Below are 25333 nucleotides of genomic sequence, written 5' to 3'. Positions count from 1 at the left end.
GGGTAAGTCATACAGAGTGAACTGGATTGCTTGATGAGCTGGACTCATTTAAATAAACTGCACTTTGATACAGCTAGGTGCAAGCTCAGACATCTAGCGTTAAGGTTGCCCAATGACAGCTCGTGTCCTTCCAGAATGTCTAGTTCAGTAGACCTCCAATTTCTGAAAACCAGGAAACACAGAGTTAATGTAAACACCCATGAAACCTTAATTCTGCACCTCTGGAGCTGGCAAGAGCTATGGGGATTTATCTGCCTGCAGTCCAGTTGCATTCAGTGTTTTAGGTGGTGCAGCTGTACTGAGTAGTGGAGGCAGTATGTGAGCCAGTTTGGTAGAGGTGTGTTTGTGATATGAGATTCAGGTCTGTGTCACCCGTGTGTGATGAAAGGAAAGAGGTGCATCCTGAAGCTCCAGTCTATATCATTTCAATACAGAATTGCGCAGGTTGTGTCAACAGCTGGGCACTGACAATATGTATAATCATGCAGATTTTAGAGCACTGGAAAGAGACAAGCTCTAAACTTTAACTATACCAGATCTGGCTGCCTGATTTAATGTCATCACATAAGTAAAGACTGTATTTTAATGCATACCCACAAGGAGGCAGACTTGTCATTGAACACACTACCTTATTTCTGGCATTTTCTCACTTTCAAGAGCTTAACTTTGCAACCTAAATACATTTCTATTCATGCAATATTTTGTATGTAATTTCCTAAGGAGGTGGTGGGGATTTTTTGTTTGTTTTCTTTGTTTTTTGTTAAAGAAAAAACAATAAAAACAAATTCCATGATGTTCAGCTGTAATAAACCCCATCCCTTCCCTATCATGCAACACCACCAAACCTTCAGCAATGCAACACAGGCTTCTACCACTTGAGCTACAGGACTATCTACATTATCTGGCAGCACAAAAACACTCAGGCCTGATCTATGCTACAAGTTAGGTCAACGTACGCCACCTTGAGCTGACCTAGTTGTGCACGTCTACACGTAAAATTTCTCTCTTACTGATACAAGTGCCCCATTATGCCGACATAGTAACACCACTTCCCAAAGCTACACTGTGCTATGGTCAATGTACGTAGGTCAACGCAGCACAAGTGTAGACATTGCATTACCTATGTCAACCCTAACAGCCCTCCAGCTGATGTCCCTCACTACCCAACACTGACTGCTCTAGTTACAACTGTTAACTCCCCTGCCTGGGGGGCGGGCACGCACGCACACCTTTAAAACCCCTGTAAATGTTTAAAATGCCTTTTCCTGATTGTCCAGCTGAGCAAGTACACCTAGCTGACCATGCTGTTGTGTGCAACTGCCCAGCTGACCATGCTGACTACACGCTCTAGACACACTCCTACCTGGAGTAGACGGGAGATATTGGATCTCTTATGCTTGTGGGGAAAAGAGACTGTGTGAGCACAGCTCTGAACCAGCCATAGAAATGTCAACATCTACAAGCAGATTGCTTGGTGGATGCAGGGGAAGGGCTACATCAGGGACTAGCAGCAGTGCTGTTTGAAAACCAGGGAACTCCGGCAGGCATATCAGAAAGCCAAAACCTCTTCAGGTGCCGAGCTGCAGACCTGTCACTTTTACAAAAAGCTGCATTCCACACTTGGTGGAGACTCTACCACAATTCCGCACACCCACCGTGGACACCTCCATGGAGCCTGAGTCACAGGCCCTTGCCATGAACAGCGAGGAGGAGGACCACCATGAGGAAGAGGAAGAGTACTGGGGACAGGCAACCAGAAGGTGCAACTGTGCCACGAGTCAGGACCTGTTTTTGACTCCACCACAGTCCAGCTAGTCCCTGAAGTTGAGCGCAGGCAAGCGTGAAGCAGGGGAAGGAACCTTGGGTAAGCGTGTAAATAAGATTCCCATTACAGTTATTATTCCCCCAACTTATCAGGGCACAGCTATTGAATTTTCTTGTACTAAAAAAGGTAGAAACAACAACGAGCAATAGAGTTACTACCTCTCATTCCTCTCTATAGTTAGACAGGTGGAGGGGGGGGAGTGTACAGAGCAGTTTGTCTGTAAACACAGGGATGTCCATTGAATCCTCCTAAAAGATCTTGATGACACTTCGACCGAGGTAAAATGCAATCTGCTCCCAAAGGCTTCTAGGGATTGCAGACTTATTTCTTCCTCCACGGTCTGACACTTTCCCACACCATTGGACAGGAACTAGAGCAGGCGCCTTTGCATTAAACAGGCTCGCAGTGTACAGGCCTGAGCAACTTCAGGACATCAGCAGCAGCTGTGCTCTTTCTGCCTTTGTTACCCGCAGAAGTGAGGTATCAGCTAAAACCACCACTACCTGTAGAAAATGGTGCCAGTATTCAGTCCCATTGCCCTATACTCTTAGTTTCATGCAACTAAGCAACTCCCTCCTCGTTTCCCTCACCCCAGCGAGTCATATTCACCATGGCTGGTGCTATTAGTGGTGCCATAAACAAGCGATCCAAAGCAGAAATGGCAATAAGCAGGGCTTGTTTAACACTTTTGGGGAACAAAGGAAGGGATGATTTCTGAATCTTAAGTTTCGCTTTCTGTACATACTATACTGACAATGGTACCTGTGTGCGTTTTATCTGTAGCTGCAGCCATTGCAGCCTTGAGGGGTATCTTCTCCACATCAGCGGAATGACTGACACAGATGGTGGGGGTAGGGGGGAGGCCATTGGAGGACATGTCCTGCAAGTTAGTGCTGCATCAGACCTTGAACAGAGAGCCTGGAGGGTGAATACTGTGGACTGTATTTGGAAGGAAAGAGTATAGAGGAGAAGGGCCCAGGAACAGAAGAGAAAGATGCACTGAGACATAATGGAGCTTCTCCATCAACAAACTCAGATCCTGCAGACTCTTGTGGACCTCCAGATGCAACAAGTGTGGACTTGATTGCCATGGCAGTTAGTGGAGAACTATGCCAGCACGTTTACTCCTACCACTGCACTCCGTAGAAACCATGGACAACCACAGCTTAAAATACACCAGGGTGGATCTGATTTATATCAAATTGATTTAAAATCACAATTTAAATCACTAGTCAGGAACACTCGATTTAATCATGGATTTCTACATAAAAGTGCATTCTTGGGTGTTATAACCTTAATACATATTCTTCACAACACAGAGATAGATGTAGGTTTCATTTTTAGAAACTATACACACTATACATTTTTAAAGTGATTTATTTTGAAAACTCTTCAGATTAGTTTTACAGCTATATCAGAAAATGAATGATTGTTTATTTCATTTACCAAAGGTAATTGAAGCAGATATTTATGAAGTCATTGGGAGGTGAACTATCTCAAATTCAACAGGTTAATCATTAATATTTGGAGGATTTTCTTGCCATGCTGTATTAGGAGGAGATCACCACCAGACAGACATTTAAACTGTTTATTTAACTAAAACAACAACATTATATATTCTGGATTTTTTTCTTCAAACAGCAAACATAATATTTTAACAAAACAAGCATATGAATTTTTGAATTTAGTTGAACATTCAAGTTTTTTAAAATTAGATTTGTTTTTGTTAAAATTGTTTTTAACTAAAATAGTTAAATGAATTTTAAAAAAAACACAAAACAAAAATTAAAATTGACTATGTCAGCCAGGTCAACATGAGAAACTTAAAATATTGGCTTCTGCAGCTAACTCAGTCATCTTCACCTTCATTTTCTTGTTTGTTCATAACCTGGAAAAGAAAAACAAGCTCTCCTGCTTTTTTAGGTCCCAAATGATTTCTCAATTTGGAATGAATTAGTCCAAAGGAAGAAAATATTCTTTCTACACCAGCAGAAGAAGCTACTGCTGTTAAAAGTGAGATTATCACTTCAACAGTCTCTGAATCCAAGTGCTTAAGTGACGCCCACCAGTTCATTATTGTGACTTTCTTTAAAACATCATCAGCAAACATATTTCTTGAATGGTTCACCCTTAGCTCTGAAGTTTATGATATTTGGCATTATGGAGGGATGATTGCTGGATGTCCATATCATAGCCAACTCCTCTTCTTCAGCAGTTAAGGTTTGACCCTGGTACCGAGTATTGAGAATATTTGCAAAAAATGAGCTGGAGATAGCGCTTGTCCCATTTGTTTTTTTAATGCTTGTAATTAAACTCTGTCACTGCATATTTCTCTTTTTAATATCTCACTCAGTTCCTTCCAAATTTCAACAGCATCAGCAATAAAACAGCTATTTCCCTGCATTTTGTTCAAGGCTACAGAAATAGGCTTCAGGGTATTCAGCATGTGTTCAACATTTCTCTTAAGCCCAGTGTTGAGAACTTTGGTTGTGACAGTGCCATCTATTTTTTCACAATGTTGTTCATAAACTGTCATCAGATTAAACCAATTCTTGATCTAGTGCTCAAAACAGTCCACTACTGAGTTTCATCGCACATCTTGTGGGAGAGTTAGCTTGGTTCCTTCCCACTTTTTTCAGAGCAGCTGCTGCGAAGTGGTTGTTATGGAAGTATTTTGCAATTTCATCAACATTAGCCTTTATTTCTGGAACACTGAAGTCTTTGGCTAGGAGGTGCATCAAATGAGCACTGCAACTGTATTTTGTTAGCTTAGGACTCTCTTCTAAACTTCTTCTCATCTTGGATACATTTGCAGCATTGTCTGTGACCAAGCTCGTACTAGACATTTGAATTTTTTTTCCACAGTTTCTTATAGCTTGTACTGCTACTTCTTGTAAGTATTCTGCTGTGTGTGCATTTCCTGATTTATCAGTTGTTTCTCTAAGGAAGACATTCCCTTCTTCTGTTGTCAAGTAAGCACATACAACAGGAACATTGTGGACACTGCTCCACCCATCAAGACTCAGGTTAATAATTTTACCCGCGAGACCTTTTGCATGCTGCTCAATTTCTCTTTCATACACTTTATCCAGTAATTTGCCTGCGACATCTGCTCTGTTGGGTGGACTGTATCCTGGTCTTAATGAAGTGTGGGTTCTCAATCATGCAGAAAGAGTTTGTTGCATAAACGAAACGGGCAATTTTTTCATCAATTATCTCTCTTTTTGTAATCTGCTGGTTCTTATCACAAACTTATCTATGGTTGTTTCTGGATGATGGAGGTTTTTTTTTCTTTTTGCTACAGTTGATATACTGTGGCTATGTGACATACATGATGTGACTGAAACACTATCATTGGGAGATAACTCAAACTCTAGAAAATGATGGTGATCTTAAAGGTGGATAGTCTTCAGAATCCTGTATGTTGAGGATGGATTCTCCTAAACAAAATAAGTCAATGAAGTTATTTAATTATTATTACCATACTGCTTATTTAGTATTACTCACTGCATTCACTGACACTCAGTACTACTTTAAAAGGTGAAATTGTAAAAGGAAGATCTGCCTATTTCATCTATTTATTTTTTATCACAACTGAATCTAAAATGATTGAGCAAAAAATATAGTTGTTACTCTATTGTACTAACATGAGAATTCAAGAATAGCCCAGAAGGAAGACAGGCAGTCCTTAAGAAAGAAGTATGAAATAAAAAAGTTTACCAACCTGAAGATCCTGCATGTTCAGACACGTTCCTTTCATCATTTTCAACGCAGCTTCCTCCTGAGAAGAAACACTTCTCATGATATTGTTTCATTCGGGCAACCAGGCCTTGCATTTCTTTATTGCACTGTTTGCATTTTGCACACGTCTGTCTTACCCACAGGTAGAGGAACTTCATTAAATAGTCCCAAACTGGGTCTCTTTTACAGTCTGCTGCCATTATAGGTTTTCCCTTCTAGTGAGAGAATGGTACAGTAGATATCAAATCAATGAAGGCTACACTCAGAAAGACCTCAAGACTTCTGGAATGAAACTGTTTGAGCAGCACACTTTTGTTTCTACTGCCTGTCCCTCCCTTCTCACATTTATCTCCAGACTTCTCCTTGTCCAGATCTATTCCGCCCCCAACAATCTTCTGTTCATTGAACTTTTAGAAACTTTGCAATTTTAGAGAGGGGTAAGGGACTGACTCTGTGTACACAAATTTGCAGAGGGACAAGAGGATTGAGGACTGTTATTTCTCACCTCTATATATTATTTATTTATTTTAAAACATTTTTTGCTGTTAACAAGCATGTTATCTCTGGAGACACAAACCCACAGTTTGAGAACTGCAAAACTAAGTATCTTCTAGACTGAGAACTAAGTCCCACTGGGTAGATAGAAAGATTAACCTAAATAATCTATACAGAAGCCCCTGGAACCCCATAAGATTGTGTCCCTAATCCATGAACTATTGGAACTCATTTACAAAACGTTTCTTAAATATTACATGAACATATTGTCTCATACTACAGAATTAGAATTTATAATCCCTATTCCATGATGAGATCTCTTTAAACTATAATGTATCTTTAGATAGGTTTTTTCCTCAAAAAGCATTTTATCAAAAAAATCCAATTTAAATTAAAAAAATCATTGATTTTTATCCACCCTGAATACACTGACCTCTGAGAGCCACAACTGATGTATGTGTAGCTACAATGGACATCAACGTTCTTTTCCCCTGTTTATTTGTTAAGGGTTCCCAAATTTTTTGAAGTTAAGAATTATGTTCTTTAGATATTTTGTTAGGTGCTGTTTTCATTATTGAATAAAACTCTTTTCATTAGTTTACACACATTGTGTGTAATGTCTCTGGGCAGTGAAAATAGGGGTCTTGTAAACTCATAATATGTAGGGTCAGTGACAAACACAGTGTAACAATCATCAATGTACAGCAAGCACCACAAAAATTAATAGTGCACTGTCAGTGTTATAGTCATATATGCGTACCACGCACCACACAATTCCTAACAGGCCCCCAAAACAGCAGGGCTAGGTACAGCACAGTACATCACAATGCATTATTGTGGCTCACTACTAAAGTACTCTTTCAAAACCTCTCTGAGCCATATAGCTAGGCAGCTGCTCCATTCTCTACCTCTGCAGCAAGTTTTCCCTCTTTGCTACACAAATATCATGCAGGACACTACACATGCAGGCAGCTATAACCACTGGGATATTTTTCGCATTGAAATCCAATCTAGTGAGTAAACAAAGCCAGTGCCTTTTCAATCTACCAAAAGCCCACTGAACTGTCATTCTGCACCTGCTGAGCCTGTAGTTGTAAGTCTTTCCTTGCTGCTTTCGCGGTGGCCTGACAGCTTCATGAGACGGGGAATAAAGGGTAGGCTGGATCCCCCAGGATCATTACTGGCATTTCATCATCACCAGTGGTAATCTGTCAGTGAGGAAAGAAGGTCGCTGTTTATAGCTTTCTGAACAGTCCTGTGTTCTTAAAGATAGGAGCATCATGTACCTTCCCTGACTAGCCAAAACTGATGTCAGTGAAGTGTCCCTGGTGATCCATCAGCACTTCCATAACCATGGGAAAATAGAGTATATCAACAGAAAGGGCTGTGTTAAGGTAATGGGGCCAAAATAAGGATGTGTGCGCCGTCTACTGTGCCACCAGAGTTTGGAAAACCCATAGCTGCAAAAGCCATCCACTATGTCCATCACATTGCCAAGAATGACAGTCCTGCATAGCAAGAGACAATTAATGGCTCTGCACACTTGCTTGACAACAGCATCCCCCAGAGTGGATTTTCCCACTCACCGGTAGCAATCCAGTGGTGCAAGTTTCCACAGTGAGATTTGCCATTTACTTCTCCACTGCCAGTGAAGTTCCCAGTTTGGTGTCCCTGTGTTGGATGACGGGGGCGAGCTCATCACACAGGGCCAGGAATGTGGTCTTGTGCACCTGAAAGTTCTGCAGCCACTGCTCATCATCCCAACCCTGCATTACGATGCATTCCCACCAGTTGGTGTTTGTTTCTTTAGCCCAGAAGTGGTATTCCACCGTCTGCAGCTTCTCCGTGAATGCCACCAATAACAGTGAATTGGTTCGCACTTTATGTCCCACAGCAATCTATCCTCCAAAAAAATCACGTTCCTCCAGAGTCTTCTGGAGAGTGTGCAAATACCAGAGGATTGTGCATCCTGTGCTTGCAACAGTCATGACAATAGTACAGAGCTGTGCAGGTTCCATTCATCTGTCAGAGATAGTGGACAGTCATCAATCCAGCAGAGACTTGTGGGAAATTGAATACAGGTACAAAAATTATGAGACAGATATAATATCATCGGATGGAGAACACTGCATTATGAGAAGTTGACCCCTTGCTCAGTCACCCCTGTGTAACTCATTTCTCCCACACCATGCATTGCCAAAACCACGCACAGTTCAATGCACTCTGCATTGACACAAGCACTCTTGGTAAGTATGCACAGCACCAACACAAGGAGCCAAGTAAGCATATGCACAAGCGATGTACCAACTGTGGTGGCTATACGCTGACATAATTTGCATCAGCAAAACTCAGTAGCATAGACACACTCTTACCCTTTTTAAACAAGCCAGGAGAAGAGGATGTATAACACACTGAAACAATGGGCTACCCAGTCATGAGTAACCCCATTTTACAGACAGTGTAACCAAGGACACAGATCTAATTGATTCTTTCTGAGAGGCAGCATGGTAAATGGATGCCATTTTAGAGAGCTGTGTTTTATTCCCAGCTTGTATACCATGTCTGTAGAATGAGATACATCTTAATAAGAGTTGTGAAAGGCAAAGATTAAAATCAGCTAGTAGAAAAAGGGACTCTAGAACTCACACTCTCCTGGTTCTCAGCTGTTATTGCTCTGCTGGAAGATGTTAATGGCAGCCATCAACCACAGACCTAGTAAAAGTTGAGGGGAATACTAGTCACCCTTCATTCAGATTAAATGAGAGAGAAATTAAATGCCCTTTTATTTAGTAATAACTAGAACAATAGAAGAACAGGCCAACATTGCAAGGTACGAGCAGAAGCTAAGCCATGTGGCACAAAGGGGTTCATGGAGATTGATGCAAACACTGGAGCTGGTGCACTTATTGGTTTCAGCTAGAGAGGGGTATGAGTGAAACAGAGAACCAGAAAGTAAGAAAAAAGCCAGCAGACAAGGAAAGCAGCAGTGCCGTGTGGTCCTCTGAGGAAGCTAAAAGACAGAGCTTCTTTTGGGCACAGCACTTGCTGAAATGACAGACTTTGATTTCTGAACAAGGCAAATGCCTCATATTGTCTGTTTCTTCTGGGCTCAGGAAAACAGGACTTTACATACATTCTTTGTAAATAAACAGGCTTGTTCTGAAGTAATACCCAAATCATATCTTCAGTTTCTCCTACTGGAAACAACCTGACAAGGCCCCGAATATTGGCTAACTGCTTGGATCAAAGGGCCACATTATTATTTATTATTTGTATTTGCCCTTGCTCTGGGGGTTCTCATTCCAGTCCAGAGAGGTCAGAGGCTCCTACATCATACAGTGGCCCCAGAGGAGAAAGGGATTGGTTGTTGGGGTGACATGCTCAGTCTAGGGATTGGTTGGTTGGTGAGGGGAAGCCCAAACACTGCTGTCTCCCAACCCACTCCATAGTTGTTCCAAGAGTAGCTGAGCTTGCTCTTCTCCCATGGGTTCCCAGTATAGGCTAGTGTGTCCTGCTGCTGCAGTGGCATATTCAAGGATTCTGATATGCAGCCATAAGAGAATGTGTTTGGCAGTGACATCTGTAGTCAGGTTGCCTACTCCCCTTATATACTGTCTCTCTCAGAGTTCGGTACTCAGTCCCTCTCCCTCTTTAGCTCTCTAAACTCCCATTCTGCAACTTTATCTCCTATCTTCAACCTGTCCAAAGTGTACTGCAAACATAACCTTCCTGCTCTGAGCACTCCACTACCACTCTAAGAATCCTTGTACTACTTAAAATCAAATATTTTGTACTCTCCTACAAATTCCAATACAATCTTACCCCACCTATCTCTCTGCTCTCATTTTTTCCTACTCAACCCACCCTCCATGCGCTACCAAGTCCTTTTGCCTTACCGCTCTCCATCTCCTACTCCCACTCAGCTGCATGTCCTTGTATCATGCTGTTCCTATGCCTGGAACAGCCTCCCTGTTCCCACCCACCACCACCAATGCTTTTCTTTTTACAAGCAATATCAAAGTGCCAGAAATTCTATAAGCCACAGCACATGTTGTTTCTAATGTAGGTTGGCAGACATAACAAATCGTCCTACTGTATATTTTGAGATCTAGAAACCAGAAATCGTGCATCTTGTTTGATAAAATTTTTCAGCATCACAAATTATGTTGTTTGCATTTAGCGACAAACAACACAATAGGGCGAGAAATCAAACAATCACTTCTGGAGAAACCATCAATCTAGTCTGCTGTCTCACTGACATTAAACCACCCTCCATTATATGTCCTCCTTTCAGGGTTTCACATTGTGTAGATAAGCTCATTTCCCTTCCAATTAATCATTAATTATTCATTAGAAACTAACCATTTGTAAAAGTCATTCAACTGCAGTTTTTATCAGACACCTCAGACAAGTGAATGTGGGCGTTTGCACCTCCTCTTGCATTTGTGCTTTGTTCTTTTCAGTCTTGGCCTAAGTCTATTAGGTCTGTAGACAAAACATCCTGACTTTTCTCTATCTTTAAGCTAAAAGAACAGGAGGACTTGTGGCACCTTAGAGACTAACAAATTTATCTGAGCATAAGCTTTCCTGAGCTACAGCTCACTTCATCGGATGCATTCAGTTTGGTCAGGTGCCAACGAGGTTATCCTAGCTTCTTAACCCTTTACAGGTGAAAGGGTTTTTCCTCTGGCCAGGAGGGATTTTAAAGGTGTTTACCCTTCCCTTTATATTTATGACACGCCCCCCCAAATCACAGATAGGGTGAAACCTTGGCTGGGATTTCTTCCTGGAGCTCTACGAGAAAACAGAGTTAATAAGACACATGCACCTCTAAATATAAGGTGGTGGGATATAATTGGTTACATAATCATTTTACAATATGTTAGGATTGGTTAGTAAAATTTCAGGAAAATGATTGGTTAAGGTATAGCTAAGCGGAACTCAAGTTTTACTATATAGTCTGCAATCAGTTAGGAAGTGGGGGAGGGAATAGTGTGGGGAAATTGGAAACATGTTTTGCTAAAGGGGGAAATGGGAACAGGGAATGAGGGTGAGGAAATTGGAATCATGTTTGGCTAAGGGCAGGAATGAGAACAGGGACACAGATGTAAGTCTCTGTGGTGTCAGAGCTGGGAAGGGGGACACTAAGGAAGGAAACTGGAATCATGCTTGCTGGAAGTTCACCCCAATAAACATCGAATTGTTTGCACCTTTGGACTTCGGGTATTGTTGCTCTCTGTTCATGTGACATGGACCAGGGAAGTAAGTGGGTGAAGGAATAAGCCCCCTAACATCTGTTTCTCTGTGCCTTGCACTGCCTTTCTTTTGCATTTTCATAGTAGCACTAACATGCAGATAAAACAATAACAAACAGTACTGCTGAGAACTAAATCTAGAGAGATTTAATGTCACAATTATAAAACTGAAAAGTGGATAAGAAAATATTTTTGGAAGAGCATTAATGCATTATTGGTGGTTAGGGTGTTCGTATTTATTTGACATTCGTTTCTTATTGGCATTTGTACAGTTTCAGACATCCACGGATGAGGCTCCCTCAGTGACCTTTAAGTACTGCCTCTCATTAACAGGGATAATTTACTTCCTTTTTTATGGGACACCTAGCCCCCATAACACCACATCTCTCTCTTCCAGCACAATCTCTCCTCTCATTACAGACTTTATCAAGATGAGGGAAATAAGAAAAAGCAAATGAGTTTTACAGAAGATAAAAAACGCCTTGAGAGAGGTCTTTCATGAAGGTGTATATATACAGAGAGAGAGAGAGAGAGAGAGATATCTCCCTGCAACAAAGAGTAATCCTCTCCACTAGCTTGCTCCATTTGTGACCTTTAGAGAGATTTACCAAAGCAAAAAAAGAAGTTTAATTAGAAGAAAGGGCAGCTGAAAGGACAGATACCAGGCAGAAAGCTTTTAATCTTTGTTGTACAGTATGGGAATTTCTGAAAGCTGTATGAAGTCCAGGAAACTGCCTCATGGATTTTGGACATCAGGACTGATCACTTTAGGCTTACAAGAGCCAGCATGTGCTAAAGTGGAGAAAAGGTATCTTCTATAAAATAAGTAAGTTCTAAGTGATGCTCTATATAAAGATAGAGAAAGAGATACTATGAAGCAAGTTCCAACTTGATTGTTGAAAGAAAACAAGAAGTTCATCTTCCTGAAATCTTTTGCTCTACCAAAACATTAGTGGTCTTCAACATTCACACACACTCAGCCTGACCCTGGAGTTTTTACTTATGCAAGACATCCCACTGACTTCAAGGGGGAGAGATTATTTTCCCCCTCCCCTATTTTAAAATTGCTTGTAGCAGGTGAACTTAAATGGGACTAGTAATGTGAATACGAACTGAAGATGGGGTACACTATAGTGAATAGGTTCTAGAGCAATGGAACCTCAGAGTTACGAACACCAGAATTACAAACTGACTGATCAGCCACACACCTTATTTGGACCTGGAAGTACGCAATCAGCCAGCAGCAGAGACCAAAAAAAAAAAAAAAAAAAAAGGCAAATACAGTACAGTACTGTGTTAAATGTAAAGTTTAAAAAAAAACTGATAAAGCAAGAAAACTATTTCTGTATTTATTTCATTTAAATTAAGTGAAAAGCAGCATTTTTTCTTCTGCATAAAAAAAGTTTCAAAGCTCTATTAAATCAATGTTCAGCTGTAAACTTTTGAAAGAACAACCATAAATTTTTGTTCAGAGTTATGAACATTTCAGAGTTATGAACAACCTCCATTCCTGAGGTGTTTGTCACTCTGAGGTTCTATTATACTTTTAACTTTTCCCCCAAGAAGAATCACTGCAGCTACAGAAAACATGGCCTGAAATGACTGAAAAATAAATTACTGGCAAGGTAGGCCAGTTCCCAAATCTGTTTAAAGCTCTAGAGGACACTCTGGATGGTTCCCATCTATCTCTGGCATTTGTAAAATACACATTACTATATCTAGCTCAACGTATTCGAGAGGAATATTTGCAATACTATTGTTAAGGTGGTGTGAACAATTCCACTATACATCATAATATCTCCAGTGTTTATAAAACAGCTATCCCACTATTCTTAAACTAGATATGGCATATCAGGAATCCACAAACCTGCATTTTAGTTCAGTGGTTTTTCAGCTATTCAAGGACAAAAAAGTTCAGAGGATGTATTGAAATGCCTTTCTATGTGCTCTAACAAAAAGTACCTCTGCTTTTAAAAAGAAGTTTGGTAACTTGATTTAGTTAAAAATCTAAAAAAAACCCCATACATTTATCTTTGATGAGTGGCTACTTCACATATGCTTTTTAAGACCACAATTCCATCGGGTTCCCCGTTCATTTCAGCATTGTGTTCAAAACTGCACTCTTTGCAAGATCGACTTCATTACAGAACTTTTTCCCCCTAAAGAGTGACTCAGCGCCACTTTCCTGAAGGTGGAGAATACATTCTTTATGTAAGCTTATTGGTGCTGTGATACTGTTCTAGTACATTCATCTCTAATGTGTTTCCCAAACTTGGGACGCCGCTTGTTCAGGGAAAGCCCCTGGTGGGCCGGGCCAGTTTGTTTATCTGCCGCGTCCACAGGTTCGGCCAATCGCGGCTCCCACTGGCCGTGGTTCGCCACTGCAGGCCAATGGGGGCTGTGGGAAGCAGCGCAGGCCGAGGGACGTACAGGCTGCCAGGGGCTTTCCCTGAACAAGCGGCATCCCAAGTTTGGGAAACACAGTACTAGAAATACCTTGACAAAACACCATTTTGCATTGCTACCTGTCCACAGAAGGTCTCACAATCCTATATTATCAAAGTTGTTGCACAATTAGGCCCTGATCCTGAAACTGACTCTGTATGAACACCCTCTTGTAATCATTCGAAGAAGTCTACAGGGCATCGCTCACATGTTAGATGCTGCCCACATAGATCCATTTGAGGATCAGAGCCCCAAGCTGTAACTTTCTTTATGGACCACAGTTCTAACAATTGTACTTGTATGTATTCATTTTTAATCCATCTCTTAGGGACCATTTATTTTTTGCACTCTTGCTAAAGATTGCTATGAAGGAGAAAGAGAAAGGGAGTATAATATCACTTCATTTTCAAAAAAAGAAAAGGAGGACTTGTGGCACCTTAGAGATGAACAAATTTATTTGAGCATAAGCTTTCGTGAGCTACAGCTCACTTCATCGGATGCATTCAGTGGAAAATACAGTGGCAAGATTTATATACACAGAGAACATGAAACAATGGGTGTTACCATACACACTGTAACAAGAGTGATCATGTAAGGTGAGCTATTACCAGCAGGAGAGCGGGGGAGGTGGGTGGGGGGACCTTTTGTAGTGATAATCAAGGTGGGTCATTTCCAGCAGTTGACAAGAACGTCTGAGGAACAGTGGGGGGTTAGGGGGTGGGAATAAACATGGGGAAATAGTTTTACTTTGTGTAATGACCCATCCACTCCCAGTCTTTATTCAAGCCTAAGTTAATTGTATCCAGTTTGCAAATTAATCCCAATTCAGCAGTCTCTCGTTGGAGTCTGTTTTTGAAGTTTTTTTGTTGAAGAATTGCCACTTTTAGGTCTGTAATCGAGTGACTAAAGAGATTGAAGTGTTTATGAATGTTATAATTCTTGATGTCTGATTTGTGTCCATTTATTCTTTTACATAGAGACTGTCCAGTTTGGCCAATGTACATGGCAGAGGGGCATTGCTGGCACATATCACATTGATAGATGTGCAGGTGAACGAGCCTCTGATAGTGTGGCTGATGTGATTAGGCCCTATGATGGTGTCCCCTGAATAGATATGTGGACACAGTTAGCAATGGGCTTTGTTGAAAGGATAGGTTCCTGAGTTAGTGGTTCTGTTGCGTGGTGTGTGGTTGCTGGTGAGTATTTGCTTCAGGTTGCGGGGCTATCTGTAAGCAAGGCCTGGCCTGTCTCCGCTGCTACTCTGAAACTTCATTTTCAGTTACTTTGATGAGTTCCCATTGTTGCTATGAATTAATAGGCACAGGAATAAGTTGAAGAACACAAAGCAGCAGTAACTGAGTGGTACACCCCCAAAAGAAAATAAGAGCAAAGCTACAATGTTCAGGCAATAAGAATAAGCTTAAAGCAATGTTGGCAACATAAGAGACGTATCCCAGGGACAGTTGTGACCCAGAATCTCAATCTCTCATCCCTGTGCAATCCTACAAATCAAAAAAGTCTGGCCACCCCAGGGTTAAAGAGAATCTTTCTATAGCTATCCTCTCGGGAAAGGCAGGAATAGAAGCAGAATTGCAGTAACCTTGAGGCAAGGTTCTCACACACTCCACTGAATTTACCGATTTCACTGGCAAGGTTCTGTTATTGAGGTCTACCAACAGAAACACTGAAGCCTCATACTTATACCAGGTGGCATTTTTAAAGCAATAAATAAGATGACAAACGCCCATGCAAATGCAAAGGAATACCATACATAAAAGTGGATGGGAAAAACTGGGAGCCCCTCATTCCATAAGACAGATTTATGCAGGCATGAATTACTTTGCTGTTTTAAAAACAGTCAGAAATATTCATTCCAGCATTTGTCATGGGGTCCTAAATCAACAATGAATCGCTTGCCACAAAGTTTTTCTTTTAAATTCAATTAAAACCTTTTGAGGACTACTAAAGAACAATATGATCATATTATGTAGGGCTGAAAAGCAATAATACTGTTCCCATCACCCACTCACTCTTGTGAGGAAATAGGAAACGGAAGCAGTCTCACATTAGCAGTCCATTTACACAGAACTATGAACCCACTTAAAATTCCCATGCTGAAAAATAAGACTGATTTTTAGCCCACTTAGAATATTCTGGGATAAAGATTTCTGAACCACCAGAACGTATAACTTTTGCAAACCATTTTACAAAAGTTAGTTTTCTGTTTGACTACTCACCAAATCCCATTTGGCTTACATGAATAGTTCCATGGACTTCACTGGGGATGACTACATGTGAATAAGGCAAGCAAGTTTCCCTGGTCCTTGTACAGGTAATATTCCTACTGAGTTTTTCCTGTGGTAAGGATTGCAGCTACAGTCCCTAAGAATCCAACTGAAGATGAACATTCAAATTTTGGTTTCTTGCACATTATGGAAAACACCACAAAATGAGATGAGAAATAAATATATTCCCACATTGTTTTTATGTTTTGAAGCACTTACCTGTACACTATTTATTTTAAATGGTCAACTACCACCTATTTCTGAATAACTAAGGCAGTCAGGCACATAAATACTGGATATGATCAGCATAAAACAGAAAGGTTAGACTACCTACCCCACCTGCTGTTCATGACTAATGCTGTTTCCGTGGCAGTCAGAATGCTGTATTTTAAGTTGAGTAGTACAGAAAAATGGTATAATTGCAAATTCTCTGACCTTTAATTCTGTTCTTTCTCAACTTATACTTATTTTTTCTAATGAAATGTGCCGTTAACTTCTTGTAAGAAGTCTTGGAATGAAGTTCTCTTAAATACTTAAAACCATTATCAATATACAGTTTCTTCCAAATAATGCCCCGCTTTATAATATAAACTGAAGAGTGTTAATGGTTTATCTAAAATCCTTTAAAATAACTTTCCCGCTTTTAGAGTTAAAAATATATGCAACTTAAATGAAGACACCTTTAAAAGTTCACAGAATTTCACGATGACCTCTAAGCGTACTTGCTCAAAAAATTAAAGAAACTACCAGACACACCCTGGGAGAAACAGAGAGACAAAACTGTTCAGAACAGCAGAAGCAAGATAGTAAAAGTGCAAAGACAGAACCAAAGATGAAAAAAGGAGGGGAAATAACTTTTCCTACTTGGATTAGAAAAAGACACTATGTGATGGACTTAAAGCAGTTCTGTAATAATTTATTAATATTGTATGTTAACATGGTTACTGGGATGTTCACTGTATGACTAGATTGGGTTAAGCGTTGTTCGGAAAATAAGCAGAATGGAAAAACATCGGTTTAAGATAAGTCATCCATGATAAATGCTTGAGGGCTGGTACAGGACAATGGCAGAGCCATTCACTCTGAGGAGACTGGCTCAACTTCCTATGCAGCCTACCAAATTGGTGTGGACAAGCAGGAGGAAAAAAAAAACCAGGAACAGACAAGGACAAGACATCTCTGGCTGGATAAAGAGAGATTCTCTTTCTGGAGGGAGGCTGTTTTGGGGGAGCCATTCAGTCTGACAGAGATAAGAACTTATACCTGCCTAGATTAGCATCCCCTGAAGTTAAGTCTATAGGTAAGATAGATGTGTGTAGACTGCTGTTTTAAAATCCTTTATCTTTAAATGCTTTGTTCCAACTGTTAACATTAAAACAAAAACTTTGCTGGTTATAGGCTCCCAAAGGAAAGAACCATAGGTGCCAAAGCTAGTAGAATCGCTTACTAAGCTCATATGTAGTCAATGGCCCAATGTAAAGGCACAAGGCCTGACACCTGATGGAGTGCACTCAAAGATGCCTAGCACAGGGACAAAGGTGCAGTTAGCCCTGTAACTGTGACAGAGTAGTCATCTGATTAGTTGCAATGCTGCAGACAGAAATTAATATAAAAATGGATTTTATGATTTTTAAATTCTTTAATTAATATTGAAGGGAACTAGTCAATATTTCTTACTCAGGCACAACTTCCACTGACTTCATGTATGTACATTTTATATTCCTGTTAAGAGTTTTTACTGAATAGAAGCATCGCTTAATATGAGCCCAATTTTGCAGTCCTATTTGTGAGCAGTCCTTTTGGCTATTACAAAGACTCTAAGAGTAAAATATCCCATATGCCACCCTCCACCTCCTATTTACGATGACTGCAAGGTTAGTGAAGCAACAGTATTGATCAAGCTACAAAAGGTTCAAGTCAAGTTTTACTGACTAGACAGAATTTAACTTAGGCTGATAACATTAGATATTAATTTAGACCAGCGTTATATCTTTAAATAAAATACGAAGTTCCAGTTTGAGACTGAAGTGAATCTGATGCCATCAAGAGGCTAACCACAGGAAAGGGAGTAAGAAAGCAAGCAACAGATCTATCCATTCAGCTTCCACCACTCAGAACATAAAAAATGCACTCTGACCTTTCCCTACCTGTGAGAAAAGGAAAGTCAGAACAGACCAGGAACTTCCAGCTACACTGAAGCAGCAGGCTTCACATAACATGTCTGATATGTCACTCAGCAGTGAGAAAAAGATATGGCAGTTAGAGAGCACACTACATTCTGTCACAAATGTAATGACAAAAAATATAGAATTAGAAGGCAAGCCCTAAAGCTTTTTTATGCTGCCTGAGGAGCATCCAGTCAAGATAATTATCATAAGGAAACTTTAAATCCTTTCTAAAACTCTGAATAAATGATATACTATTTTCTGTGTACACAGGCTATGACTTAAACATAAAAGTAAAAAAATTCATGGTAGAACATGGAATAAAATACAAAACTGTCTAGAATATTAAGATAAAGGAGTTATACAGGATAAAGATGGAGACAAACATTCTGCTGGTTGATTGAAAAATTAGTACTTGATGTACTATAATTTCTAATTTACAAACAGAAAGAAAAAAGTAACTGAAAATGTGTTCCATTTATTTTTAACATAAATTAGATGGTTTAATAGAGCAAGCAACATACGTCCTCTATCTGAGGACTATATATTAAATGGATTTTTGGAACAGGGAGATGGAATAGGAGCTTGCTCCAGCCACTCCACACATCAACCTGGTATTTCAGTACCTCCAGGAACGGTGCACAAAACAAAAACAAAAAACAAAACAAAAAAAACATAGAATTATCCAATATGACCCACACCTGCAATGAAATATGACATTTGGCAAACCAACTGCCCCAGAGCCTGTCTCTCCCACATATCATGTTGTGGTAGAGGACTGGGAACATTCAGTCTTCACGCCAATTAAAACAAAGTGCATCCTGGTCAAAGATAACACCATTTGGTTGTCAGTCCCCTTTTTTTCCCCCTTCCCAAGGAAGAATATCAGACACTAGTCACACTGTTCCTCATGGTGTTCTAACCTGAGTGATTCTAGGCTTATTTGCTGAAAGAATGACACAGCAATTATGTCAATTCCTTAATAAAGTGTCCAGATACTTCAGAGAGGTGCATTGGTAATACATAAATCAGATTTAAAAAAAAAGAAAAACAGACCCAAACACTTAAAACACAAAAGTGTTTGAGATGTAAATCAGTAACACAAAATATATGCAGACATAAAATTAATAAAATAAATTTGTATTTTAAAACTAATATTTTAACGTTATTTTCTCCTTTACTATCCTAGAGTTCAAATTGCAAGTTTCTCTTGCAAGCCTGGATAAAAAACACGCTTCTCTGATGCCTCTGATACCATCAAAGCTTCCAAGTGAAAAGCAGAATCCTGAACTCCAGATCTCAAAAGTTAAAATGTTTCCATTCTAACGCCAGGTCTACACATAGGAGACTTTACCAGCATGGCTATGTCAGTCTAGCTATGTTGGCATAACCCTCTAGTATGGATGCAGCATACACCAATGGAAGAGGTTTTTCCATCAATGTAGGAACACCACCTCCCCCAACAACAGTAGCTAGAATGATGGAAGCATTCTTCCACCAACTTAACTGCATCTACACTTGGGGTTAAGTTGGCACAGCTACATGGGTCAGGCTTGTGGATTTTTCACACCCCTGACCAATGTAGCTACGTCAATTTAAACTTTAAGTCTAGACAAAGCCTCACTTGCTTTGGGTACAGAGATTTACTAGTAACTAAGACAAAACATCTGTTGTGGGTTAACCTACACTGAGACTTGATCTACATTTAAAAGTTATGTTGGCGTAGCTGTGTTTGTCAGGGGTGTGAAAAAATCACCCCACTCACTGACATAGCTATGCCAACAAAAACCACAGTATAGACACTGCTATGCTGACGGAAGACCACTTCTGTTGACATAGGTTCCATTGTTTGTGGAGGTGGTGTTCCCACACTCACAGAAAAACTCCTTATGTTGACGTAGGTTGTGTCTACAATAGGGGGCTATATAAATTTGGCTATGCGGTATAGGCTCTGTGACAGACATACCCTGAGGGTTTCTCTACACAGGTCCATTCAGGAAAGTTAACTTTACAACTCGTTAATTCATCTTATGACACATAAAGTGCATTAAAACCCTGCATGGATGCTCTCATTCAGACGTAAAGTGGCTTTAGTTTGCTGTATATTAATCCTGGAGGATTAAACCACAGCAAACTAAGGATTTGTCTTAAAAAACACAAAAAACAAAAAACCCACACCCTAATCCTGAATAAGTCCATGTGTAGATACTTATTCCAGAATAAGGGTATGTGGCAGCGCTTTAACATGGCTGTGTAGTCACAGCTCCAGCGCTGGGAAAGAACCACCCCCACAAGGGGAGTAGCTACCAGCGCTGGGAGTGTGGCTACCAGCACTGGTGCACTGTCTATACTGCCACTTTACAGCGCTGAAACTTGCAGCGCTCAGGGGGGTGTTTTTTCACATCCCTAAGCAAGAAAGCGGCAGTGCTGTAAAGTGGCAGTGTAGACAAGGCCTAACTTTCAAATGTAAACAAGCCCTTAGGCCACTTTACTTCTGAAGTAGAGCATCCATAAAGAGGTTTAATGTGCTTTATGTGCATTAATTTCACACCAGATGTTAACTTGTCTTAAATTTCTTGAATGTAGACACACCCTGAGACTAACCATGCCTAATCAATGACTGACACAGTATGGGGCATCAGTATTTTAACATGGTTTTTGTTTGCACTGCAGACAGGAAAACATTATTACAAAACAGTGTTGGAGATTTGCATCACAGCTTAAGGACATGCTTACATGGGGAAATAGCCCAGAATCAGCTATTCCACAAAAGTTCTCCTTGTAGACACTCATTGTGTACAAAGAGTGCCTTTGTGCAAAAAAGAACCCTAAAGCCATGTCTACACAGGGACACTCAGGGAACTTAAGATGAACATACTAATGGTGTGACATCAGTACATGTTTCTCAACATATGAAATTATTTTGTTCATAAAAGTGTACTTTATTATAGGTTTACTGAATTGCTGGTCTCTGTTTGCCCGTAATTTTATTTGCATTTCATCTCTCATCTGCACGGAAGTAGGCTGAGCAGACCAAAAATCTGACGACTTTAATTTGACATAATCTTAATAGATTTCACCTAGGTTTACCATAATTGCAAGCATAATACAACAGAGACTTTCATATTAGAGGTTGAAATGCCAACAGTGAGAAGGAATTCAAATATCGAATAGGTTTCAGAGTAACAGCCGTGTTAGTCTGTATTTGCAAAAAGAAAAGGAGTACTTGTGGCACCTTAGAGACTAACAAATTTATTTGAGCATAAGCTTTCCGATGAAGTGAGCTGTAGCTCACGAAAGCTTATGCTCAAATAAATTTGTTAGTCTCTAAGGTGACACAAGTACTCCTTTTCTTTTTGCAAATATCAAATAGTTTACCCTCAATAGAAAACTAAGCAAGTTTTCTAAGCGACTTTGCAATGTATTTTTAAACTTTGTGTAAGAATACAAGTCTGAAATTATTTTTAAGAAACATCTAGTTCAGCTTCAAGATCTACCACATTAAAATGGTTCTAATCCAAACAGGAAAGCTCTCCCAAAATGCCTAACCAGGACAAGGTTGGTTGGGATGGAGAGTACAGTCTTCTCTCCCCAGGGCTCCTCCATGGGCCCCAAGGAGCATATAGAATGACCTGGTAGGAGCAGAAGGGATTGGAGGAGGCAGATATTCCTAGTACTTCTGTGGATTCTAGCAAACTAAGAGCCAGCATGCCAAGGTCTTCCCTCCCCACAGGTCCCAGGGAGCTACAGGAGCTGGTTGAAGGAACGGGGAATGGCATGGTTTGAGGTCTTCAAAGTACCCAAATGGGAGCTGCCACACCTTCGGGGTACCTATCCAACAGTTCCAAGCACATAGGCAGGGAAATTATAGGATAGCTCTGGGAGCACTGTGTGCACTGTTGGTGCTGTCATGTGATCCATCTCAGTCCCACTGGCACTGACATAACAGAATAACATAGAGGATACTGACAGTGGTTAGTCTTGCTGGAAGTAAGTCTAATGCAACCTACAGCTGGCACACACATACACCATAAATAAAATAGTGAAAGTATTGTCAAATGCACAAAGTAAACAAACTGAGAAAACAGAGAACTAAAAAACACTCTCTGTTCTCGTAGTTATAGTAAACCTTTGGGGGCTACTTCCAAAAATATCAGGTTAAAAAATTCATACAGAAATGTGATTTTAGGTTGACTGTTTCCCTTTAAAGTTAGAAAAACTGTCTGTAAATAATCAACAATACTGGAATATATACAAAAATATCCAGATAAAAAAATTAATTATACAAAGGTTGAAACTGTTGTTATTTAAAGGCCACACACATGCATGGGCTCACATGCCTGCCTGCCTGCCTCCCCCCCACACACACACACACAAATAGCTTCAACTGAATTAAATTAACTGAATTAAATAAATTTTGCAAGCACTTTCTCCTGCAGACAAGGCCTATCATAGGGCAGTTATCTTTGCTATATTCTCTGCAGTAGATGTCAAAACTCTTTAGGACTTAAAGTCCCATTTCCTGTTGCCTGCACTCTTGCAGGATCCAGCACAAAGTAAGCCAGAGCTATTGGTTTTCTCAATTATTGCAGGTGCTGCAGAGTGCTTTTATTCCACCTGCATTTGTATGCCCCAGGATTGAAAACAAAACTTAATATTCAAAATAGAGAGTCCAGTCATTTTTATGTATGTAACACCATAGAAGTTTATATTGTTTACAAATGACATTACTAGTGAATACATTTTATGTAATGGCACCAACCGTTTCATTTTATACTTTAAGGCCCTGATTCTGCACCAGGATCCATTTGTGCGTTACATTGCAGGATGGGGGTTAAGGCCATATACCAGCATAAGCAATGGTGAGAGCCAGAACATAGTTGATACACCAGCTGACAAGAACGTTCTAAATCATCACATCATCTAAGGGCTCAGAGTGTGATCAGAAATGTGGCAGAAGCAGCTGCTCTACCTACACCTGGCTCCCCATGGTGCCAGACCACTACTGTAGTCAGGGGCTCACTCACAATTTAACTGGGAGATTAACCAGAGGGCAAGAGGAAGAACCACAGTATAAGAATCAGAAATACTGAACCACTGATCCCAAAAAACACAGCACAACGTCACAAGCAGAATTTACATGAAAGGGGTGGGTGACGTGTGACATGCCGGGGTGGGCAGAGTGGCCTCTCAGCTTCTGCAGCTAGTCACTGGTGCCAGTAGTTGGTGCCTCGCTCCTCCCACTCTGCCAAACAAACGCGTTCTGGCAAGCGGCACTTTTCAGTGTCACACTAGAGATGGATTCACGCCACGAAATCCAAATCTCCATTTCAAGCGCTGCACAGCGTGTTCCCCTCCCCGGAGTCTCGCAAAACAGGCTCGGGGCAGTCCAGCCCCGGGCTCGGCTCGCGACCACCTCCCGGGTAATTTTCAGACCCGGCACTGCTGCGGGGGGGTTACGGCTCCCCTCCTGCAGGGCGCTCCTCTCAGCCCAGCCTGCACCTCTAGTCAGCGAGGAGGGCGCGTGCCGGGAAGCGAGCGGCAGGCAGGGGCCGAGCGGGGCCTGTGCCTGCTGTGGTGGCTGCAGCAGCCCCTTCCCGGGGCGGGCGCGTGCCGCGGTCTCTGCTCCCTCTTACCCGTCTGTGGTAGCGAGCAGGGGGGGGAGACGCTGCCCCCCGGCTCCGAGGGTCTCGCCTGCCTCGGCCCCCGCCTCCTCCGTGCCCATGAGCGCCGCCTCTTCCGCGGCCCCCGCCTCCTCGGCTGTGTCCGTCCCCGCCGCCTTCTGCTGCTCTATCCCCGCCGCCGGGCCTCCTCCTGCCCTGCCTGCAGCCTCCCCGCCTGGGCCGGCCGCCGCCGCCGCGCTCCGCCTGCATGGCCCGGCAGCGCCTCTCCTTCCCGCCGCGCGTGCAGCCGAGAACCGGCCTGACCCGCGCCGCGCCGGTCCCCGCCTCCGGAAACAACCACCGGGCAGGCCCGAAAGAGGGGGCGCCGGGTCCGCTCCCACTGGGACGGCACAACGCCCCCGCCCCTCAAATCCTTCCCAACCACAGCGACCCCTGCCCACCACCGCATAGCACAACCAGCCACCCTGAGTCCCTCACAACCACCCCGAGCCCCTCACACAACCACAGTGACCCCTACACAACACAACCACCCCGAGCCCCTCGCAACCAGGGACACACACCCCCAAATAACCACCCCGAGCCCAACACAGCACACAACAGAATCACCCCAAGTCCAACACCACACAACCACCCCGAGCCCCTGGCAACCAGTGACACCCCTTGCCCAAAATAACCACCCGGAGCCCCTCACTACCACAGTGATTCCTCCACAACACATCCATACCAAGCCCCTCGCAACCACGGTGACCCCTACACAATATAATCACAGGGGCCCCACACAACACAACCACAGTGACCACTAACACAGCATAACACTGAGACCCTTACAACTAAGCATACCAAATCCCATAACAACTAAACCATGCAACAACACAACCGCAACTCACCAAGTTCTCTGCACACACAGCCCTTCTCTCTCACATACACTCCACAATGGCTACACAACACACCAAACCCCACCATTGGCCCATTCTTGCACACAGACACCCCGTAACACTGACCCTCCCCACACAACGTAAACACTATGAACCCCCTATGCACCTACAACAGCCTAGTGAGCACCTTCACTACACACAATATCCTGACCTAACATATTGAGACCCCAACAGCATTGATTTCCACACAACACAACACAACCATGACACATATCACAACCATATTAATGCTCACACACCACAAACAATCATAGTGAGCTGCCACAATTGCCACAAGTACACTAAACTCACTGTGACCAAATGGACCTCTGTATTCACACCCTACACACTATTGTAATGTACACACTATTGTAATGTACAAAATATGCCTTGTAAGGTATCATTTGAAAACTAATAACTTGCTGGTCAGTAATATGGTGAAGTGTATGTAGCAACGTTATATGTAAAGTTATGAACATAAGCTGAAATTGTGACTGAAGTGTGTTTACTGGACAAGTCTGTCGAGTGGATAAATCTGTTTTTCAAAGACAAAGGACAAGTTCATAGATTCATAGATATTAAGG

General features: G+C 41.6%; 1 protein-coding gene, 1 long non-coding RNA gene and 1 pseudogene across 2 annotated transcripts in view; 1 reads left to right on the top strand and 2 right to left on the bottom strand.

Moving 5' to 3' along the window:
* AVEN (apoptosis and caspase activation inhibitor) overlaps positions 1-24120 on the bottom strand; it is a 170740-nt gene extending 146620 nt beyond the window's left edge. The window contains exon 1 of the mRNA XM_077818928.1: positions 23848-24120. Within this exon, the coding sequence (XP_077675054.1) occupies positions 23848-24084 (237 nt within the window). The 5' untranslated portion in view covers positions 24085-24120. The remainder of the gene's footprint in view (positions 1-23847) is intronic.
* Positions 3292-7197, bottom strand: LOC144265877 (uncharacterized). The gene is made up of 3 exons (XR_013346382.1): positions 7138-7197; positions 5550-5606; positions 3292-5265 (listed from the first exon to the last, which is right to left on the bottom strand). It is a non-coding gene; the product is annotated as an uncharacterized LOC144265877 (long non-coding RNA).
* LOC144267173 (U2 spliceosomal RNA) lies at positions 18683-18859 on the top strand (annotated as a pseudogene).
* Positions 24121-25333: the final 1213 nt, after the last annotated feature.

This window comes from Eretmochelys imbricata, chromosome 6 (assembly GCF_965152235.1).
Source record: "Eretmochelys imbricata isolate rEreImb1 chromosome 6, rEreImb1.hap1, whole genome shotgun sequence".
Taxonomy (NCBI): Eukaryota; Metazoa; Chordata; order Testudines; family Cheloniidae; genus Eretmochelys; species Eretmochelys imbricata.
This window is presented reverse-complemented; position numbering and strand designations above follow the sequence as displayed.